Here is a 7,825-nt window from a genome sequence, read left to right as displayed (position 1 = left end):
ATCAGCTCGACTGTGTTGCATTTTGCAATAGGGTCATTTCTTTTTAACAATCAAATCACCAGGATGTTCCGAGCGCAGATTCGCGTATCGTTGCGAGGTGTCTGTTCGCCTTTCAGAGAACATTCACGACATCACGCTGCAGCCATGTATTAGTGAATAGCGGTCGGGCCGGGCGGCGGGCTGAAGCACAGGGGCTGCGCTGGTGGACGCTCCTGCCGACTATCACAGCTACACGTCCGCAGAACAGCGCGCAGCAGCTCACACACACAGACACCGCGGGGCAGACGAGCAGACAGAACCCACCACTCCGTCCCAGGGTCGGCGCTGGACGGCAGGCGCCCTATCCCGTCCGCTGCGCGCCCCACCCGTCCGCTGCCCCACGAGTAACATGACGAACCGCGTCGCCAAGCACAGCCAAACGTTAACCGGAGAGCGGCGTCTAACTATCAGACGCCGCCCTGTGTATATTCTGTGTGTCGCGGTGGCAGAACCACCCGCGAACGCTGCTTCATGGCAAGAGGTGGCTGGCGGCCGACGCACGACCTAAGAAAACCATCCCGCTGCTGATAAACGTGGTGATACTTTGACTGATAATGGTACACTGTATGCTGACCTGTATATATCTCTGAAAAGCTAGAAAGACTGCTCCTGAACATGACCAATTACTTCATTAACAGTGAATGATTGCCTATAACCAGTCCCACCCAACATTTGACTATATGGTTAAAATTCAAATAATATTGCAACCAATAACCTCAAAGGTAATAGCCGTTCCATCCTGCACGTAATCAATACAAAAATCATGATGTGAAATGATCAGATCATCGCGAGTTAATCCTAAAGAACAAGAGCTGCTTCAAAAGGACTGCCAGAGTGAAAACCAAAACTTTCAGACCTGGGCTCAGAGGTAACTGCGAAAAGGACAATACAATAAAAGGCGATTGCGGTCGACCTAACAGACCAAACCGATCTGGCGGTATATCCTTTGACGGTTCGGTACAGGGCGTAAGCGTCTCGCGTATCTCATCAACCGCACCATGACATTGACTTGTGAGCGCAATAGCACAAGCCCCTCGCTGAATACGGACTACTGATCCCAATGCCAAAGGCAACCCGCCAATGAAAATTTACCCTTATGTCACAGTTTTCACGGCCGCGCACCACACCACTGAGGTCTCTGCACCGGCGGCTTCTGATGGCGCACTCTGTCTGCGGTGGCCAGCAGAGCCGTCCGGGGGACCCACCGGTCGTTCGAGCGGCTAGCAGGGCCGTTCAAGCGGCTAACAGGGCCGTTCGAGCGGCTAACAGGGCCGATCGAGCAGCCCGGCGGAGCCATTCGAGCGGTCCAGCAGAGCCGTCCGGCGGCCCGTCGGACGTCTGGCCGGCGCTCATCGGTTCATGGTGTTGGTGCGCGGCCGCGGCAGGTCGGCGAACATGCCCGGCTCCGTGTGCAGGCTCTGCGCCAACTGACGGATCGAGTCGGCCATCTGGTCGATATCCGGCACCGCCTCCTCCTCCGGCTGGTACGGCCGCTGACGACCTGTCCGGCCCGGGCAGGGTTGTCAGCCCGATACCGGATTGTCATCGAGTGTACTTACAGGAGACAGGAGTGCTAACATAGCTTACAGGAGTGCTAACATGCTAACATAACACGCATCCACGCACGAGGAACAAACCACTTTTTGGACACAAATAGGGGCAATGTACATTGTTGGATTATATTTTTAGGATATTGGCTTAGGTTATTCCGCGACATCCACCCGCATACAAAGAGACAAATCGCAGCATAAGGGACAAACAATTACGCACGTACGAACGGGCTAGCGATGACCTGCACTGCGTCGGCGCACATGGACGAGGAGAAGATCTGCCATAGGTCACACTAACCAGCAACCATCAGCTCGGCCGGCACCGGGATATGGGGAGGGGGCGGTGGGGGACTGTGTTTGTGCGTGGGGGAGGGTCACTCACCAGCAGCCATCAGCTGGGCCGGCACGGGGATGTGCATGGGCAGCGAGTGCGAGATAGCTGGGATGTGTGTGAGGGCTGTGTGTACATATGTCTGTGTGTGGGGGTGGTTGCGTCTAACTCACCAGCAGCCATCAGCTCGGCCGGCACGGGGATATGGGGAGGGGGGACTGTGTTTGTGCAGGGGGAGGGTCACTCACCAGCAGCCATCAGCTCGGCTGGCACGGGTATGTGTACGGGCAGCGAGTGGGGGGGGGGGGGGCTGTATGTATGCCTGTGAGGGAGTCACTCACCAGCAGCCATCAGCTCGGCCGGTACCGGGATGTGCACGGGCAGCGAGTGCGCCACGTCGGCCATATGAGCGGCTCGGTTGGTGGGTACCGGCAGCGGACGCGGCTCCTCCACACCAGAGTCGTCCGTGTCCGGCTCCTCGTAATCCTGTCGGGACGACGCCGGAGATCAGCCATCAGCACGAGTAGGGCACGGCACGGGGTGAACTTACGACCATCGAAACGACTCGGATATACAGCGAACAACCTGGCGCTCAGCTCAAAGTCATGAGGTAAAAAAAAACAGTGGCACGACTCGAGCGTACAATTAAGAACCTAGACATTCCACAGCAAATCTTATAAGCAGCAATTGATCTTACAATATGGACCGGCCTCGGCCAAAGAAATGAACAACTCAGAAGCCTGACACTGCCTAGGATTGAGGTGAGTTTGAACCGAAACAGCATATATCACGTAAAAATGGCATCGTAACAATTATTCCATCATTCAGTCTCAGAAAAAAACTCGTTTAAAGGTTTGTATCGTTGAACGCGGAGATGTTAATTACTGGGCCAATTTTCATGAATCACGCACTGTAATTTATAACGCGAATGCCCCTGAAAATGACGCGAAGAGCACGTTACCATCTGCCGGTACTCCAACATAAAATACCTTCCACCTTTTTCGACTGAAAACCAAACTAAAAGTACCTGTCGGTCGACGGTGGAGCCCACCTGGGGGTACTGTTCCTCGGCCTCCTCGGCCACCTCCACGTCATCCTCTCCGTCCATCAGGAAGACACCGACCAGGCCCTGGGACGGAACTCCCGACGGTCGACGCTGCCGGCACACACAGAGACAGTCGGGTCAGCGAAGACAATATCTTGAGCTGAAGTCCGAGCTGAAGTTTATTCAAGCCTGACCTTATGAGGTTTAACAATAGCCAAACACGATCAGCAGTAGTTTAAAGCATAGTGTGAGAGGCCAATGACGGCGATACACGTAACTTTGACAAATAACTTTGAAACCGGACGCTGGCCTAAAGTTCATTATTGATCACTGGTATGTGTGGTCGGGGTCAGGGATATGCTAGGTTAGTATCCGGCTGGAGACCCGCGCGGCTGCAGTTTAGGCCTTCAGTAACATTGTGATCACCTGCAGTGCACTCAGGGGCCCCGGCTCCCCGCGCAGCTCACCTCACTGCGCAGCGGGGCCACCGTGTCGCGCCGCTCCGACTCCACAGAGGAGAGTGCGCCACTGCCGGTCGACTCGGGCGTCACACACAGCTGGTCCTCCACCCGCAGCAGCAGACTGCCGGCAGCAGCGGTACCCAGCCGGTCGGTACGGCCCCTCCACACCGTCCTCAGGAGGGTGCCCCCCCCCATACATCACCCAGTCGGTACGGCCCCTCCGCACGGTACCCAAGACAACCAGGTAGGCACAGCTGCTCCCCAATTTAGTCGACTGAGCTAGTAAGTTACGTCCCCTCCCACGACGCCTCAGAACGGTACCTACCCATACTTACGGAACGGTAAACAGCCCCGTCCCCCACCCACAGAAGCTCCATGTTTCAGTTACGGGCCAGGACGAGTACGACTCATCCATACAGTACCTGCCCAACGGCCAGATAAATTCTAAGCGCCCTGGCACTCCTCGAATAACGATATTCATTTCTTTAATTCTTCACCCCATGTATCCCCAGCTGCTTGGCCCCAATGGCAGCTATATCGCTGTGGGGAATCTTATATTACAGACAAAAATGGTAATGAGAGGAAAGGTGATGAAACAGTCTGAAAATTTCACTTAAAGGTTTTAAAGTAGCCAAGCTAGCAAATGAACATCCTAAGATACAATGAAGCCGTCAGATATTCAGAGGTCACAAGCATTCATATGACACCGGGAACAAGAGTGTTACCTTGTGAACGCCTGTGAGTCTTCGTGGGCTCTCTGTTTGGCCTCCTTCAGCTCCGCCAGTTTCTCCTCTCGGAAGTTCTGGATGGCTGTTTCTACTCGCACCTCCTCCCGTTTAACATATCTGGAATGAGAATGCAGAACGTCGGCTAAATTCGCCAGTATATTGAAGTTATGTCGCTGCTCTATACACTATCAAAAATGTCACCGGGCAATTCTGAGCCCGAACCCGAGTTTGTGCGGGCTGGAGTCGTACTCACGCGCTGACGTTGAGCTTCATGTGTCGCAGGGCGGCCGTGAGAGCCGGATGGGAGCGCGGACTGGCCGGCGGCGCCAGCGAGCGCTCCAGCGTCTCGGTCAGCTGCGGCAGCACGATCCGAAAGGCGGGCGAGAAGCGGTCGCTGTGCTGCAGCGCGGCGATCCGGGACGGCTCCGAGAGCAGGAAGCGGCTGACGGCCGCCGGGGAGCCGGCGCTCTCCGAGACGGCGTGTGTGACGCAGCCGCAGTTGAGGCAGCGGCAGACGGACCAGCCGTCGGCGCCGGACACCGGCTGGCGGCGCAGTAGGGCCGTCTGCTCGACGGCCACCCGGTCGGGGCCGAGCACGGCCCACAGGCAGCCGGCGGCCACCAGCGGCTCGGCGCGCACCGGGCCCGGCAGGTCGGCCGGCGGCTCCGCCAGCAGCTGCCACACGTCCAGACGCACGTTCAGACAGTTGCACGTGTGGCTGTGAGACATGGCTGCTGTCCTGGGAACACACAGACAGGAGACAAAACTGTGATACAAGACACATCTGGCTGTGTGATGCATGGATGCTGTCCCAGGAACAGAACGACAGTACATTATTTATCAACAAGCCTGGGTTAGGACTGAGGCATAAGTAAGCCTCAGGTTCGCAGAACTTTATTCCTGAGTGATTGAATAAAATTTTGATACAAAAAGCAGCTTAATTTAGTAAAAGCAGGATCAGAAAGTTCACAAATACACACAGAAGTCTAGGAATGGGCAGTCTGTACAGTGCCTGGCCCTGTCTCACTCACTGAGATTCATGTCACATATAAGTACAGGTTGAGGTTAAGATCACATCAGAACATATATGATAAAAGGCATCCCTATGGGTACTTGAAAGCAAGTGGCATTCATATTTATGTAGTTTTTGTGTAATTTGAAGTAAGTATTAGATGAATTAGCTCCACCAATATTTGTTAGTCATTGTAGGTCATTTAAGGTCACTGAACCAGAATCACATGACCTTATCTGGTTGGAAACTTAATCTTTGGATAGATCTCTTGCACTTCATCATGCAATGTTTAGCCTTTGTAATTGTCTAATGGCAGGGTTGGCAGGGGGTGGCAAAAACTGGTTTTTGCCAGTGGTTTTAACCGGTTTAAACCGGCTGGCAGAAACCCTGGTGGCAAGAACTGGCAAAAACTGGCTAAAACTCAGATGGCCAAACCTACAACTTTTCTAGTTAGGAATGGATTTGAAATGAACAAATGCATTTCTGGTAGTTATATAGATGCACTAAACATTCTAAAGCTGCCTCATTACTTATCCCTGCTTAAAATGTCTATGCATGTCGGTAGACATCCACAACGGAACGTATTTCCATGTAGGGGAGAGTGGGGCAAGACAGCCACGGTAAGTAAGGTGCCATGCGGTGCCGTGCGCATATCAGTGGCAGATGCCCCTTCGTACTTCTGATTGTGCAGGACTCACCCGACACCCAGTCACCCTTGCACTGGCTCATTTGTCACCCCAAAAGGCATCTTACTAGCTCCTTATGGAAAGCCCATGAAAATGTTTGAGTTATGAAGCATTTCAATGGTCAATGTCACTTCTGTTTGAAAGCATAAAGCTTTCACCGAATTCTCCTTAAAATGCTTCATGTTCAAATTCATGTCCAAGCATAGCATGATTGTGATATTTCTTAGTTTTTGCCAGTTTTTGCCACTTTTTGCCGGTTAAAACCGGTTTAAACCGGCAAATGGCATAAACTAGTTTTTGCCGGCAAAAATGCCAACCCTGCTTAGACCAAGTATTGTAAACAGATCAATCATAAGTGAACACAAACCACAGCACAAGGTACTGTGAAAATATCAACTTATTGTGACACCTACTCATTCATTATAACTACCACAATATGACCCATTAATTGGCCTAAAACCATAAATCTTTAATGCAGGAATCTAATGTCATTTTATGGCAGAGGGAATTGTTGCACTTGATCAGCCTGATCATAGTAATAGGAGACAACTTAGAAGGAACTTGCAAGTTCTGATCAACCAATGTAGAAGGAACTTGTCAGTTTTAAACACCAAAGTCAAGGTGTGTGCTCTTGCTCAAATGTACCTACTTGCTGGCCTACAACTGCCCCCTGAGAGTATCTTAGATATAATAAAATAGCTCTCACTAGGGTTCAGGTGGCTGACAAATAAAAATCAACATCTTAGAAATGATTCTTTCACAGCTGCATAAAGAAAAAATAGTCACAAGTCTTTAGAATTCATTTATATTATGATTAGGCTTAGCTCTAGAACCAGACATGAAACTCAAATCATTGCATGCCCAGTGCTCTTCTTAATAAATTTAATGTTTTTTATTCACTAACCACAGTATGCACAAACAAAAGGAATGAACAACTATGACAGTCTAAAGAAGCACAGATTTATCAATAAGTATCACTGTCACTAATACATGAAAGTAGACACAACAATGGTTGACTCCTTTTCATGAATTAATGGTCCAACAGCCAGGTCCTGTTATCCTTGCATTCCAATACTGACACAGCATGTCAGAGTCAGAGTGCAACCACAGCACAAGCCTGCCGTCCAAAGGCAAAAACGCATATGTCTGGTCATGACCTGACCCGACATATGCGTTTTTGCCTTTGGAGTCTTGGACGGCAGAAGCATCAAGCAATTAACTTCTCATTTCTCAAAGAGCCAGTAACAGCAGAACACCTTCAATTAAGGGGGGGCACTGCCAACTTTTGGTCCCATTCTTTCCATACAACGCCCATAGGGCTAATGTTAAAATGCTAAAATCAAAGGGGGCACCCCGCGCAGTGCCCCGGTGCCACCCCCGTTCCACTGCCTATGCAAAGAGCTCTTGCACTAAATCCCATGAATGCTGCCACCCAGGTAACTTTGATAAGCATATTCATCTAATTTTTCAACTTCAAAGTCCCTACCTAATGTTTTGTAAAAGCTGAAGCATGAAAATTGAAATTGTGTTGATCTTCCATCATCAACTAATACCCAGCATTCTTTTGAATTGCAAATGACTTACCAGTTACCAGAGTAGATACTGAAAATAGCGCACCTGGTTATCTTTTTGAAGTTTTATTTTAGGAAAATTGTGGACCAGGCCGACCAGCGATGAATCCAAATAAAAATAAATAACATGAAAATCAAGCTCAAGTCATAAAGCCTGCTTTGCGAAATTCAGCAACTATTCAGTTTCGCTTCCGGCAGCACGTACAGATTAATGCTGCCATATGTGAAGGGAAACTAGCGGAAACCTTCACCCTCTCGGGTCAATGCGTCACTGTAACCCATTCAGCATCTTGAGCTCCCTGTCGGCACGCAAGATAAATTATGGAACAAAAAGCAAACAGACATTATGGAGCAATTCATAAAATTGTTGCTAAAAAAAAATCATAGCTGAACAGCCTCAGC

The 7,825-nt window shown here is 50.5% G+C and overlaps 1 protein-coding gene across 4 annotated transcripts; it reads right to left on the bottom strand.

Moving 5' to 3' along the window:
* Positions 1-131: 131 nt before the first annotated feature.
* LOC122379796 lies at positions 132-7,693 on the bottom strand. Of its 4 annotated transcripts, none has more exons than XM_043362284.1 (7): positions 7,437-7,693; positions 4,408-4,893; positions 4,152-4,271; positions 3,433-3,547; positions 2,948-3,076; positions 2,262-2,406; positions 132-1,540 (listed from the first exon to the last, which is right to left on the bottom strand). In XM_043362284.1, the coding sequence occupies exons 2-7, from the start codon at positions 4,881-4,883 to the stop codon at positions 1,389-1,391; spliced, it is 1,137 nt and encodes a 378-aa protein (XP_043218219.1). In that variant the 5' UTR covers positions 4,884-4,893; positions 7,437-7,693; the 3' UTR covers positions 132-1,388. The 4 variants fall into 4 exon arrangements, with proteins under 4 accessions (XP_043218219.1, XP_043218221.1, XP_043218222.1 ...); XM_043362286.1 differs by having other exon boundaries at positions 2,972-3,076; positions 7,437-7,605; XM_043362287.1 differs by having other exon boundaries at positions 2,972-3,076; positions 7,470-7,600.
* Positions 7,694-7,825: the final 132 nt, after the last annotated feature.

Source organism: Amphibalanus amphitrite, unplaced genomic scaffold (genome assembly GCF_019059575.1).
Source record: "Amphibalanus amphitrite isolate SeventyFive unplaced genomic scaffold, NRLGWU_Aamphi_draft 000084F_arrow, whole genome shotgun sequence".
NCBI classification, from domain to species: domain Eukaryota; kingdom Metazoa; phylum Arthropoda; class Thecostraca; order Balanomorpha; family Balanidae; genus Amphibalanus; species Amphibalanus amphitrite.
The sequence above is the reverse complement of the archived record's forward strand: the minus strand, read 5'-3'. Positions and strand labels throughout refer to the sequence as shown.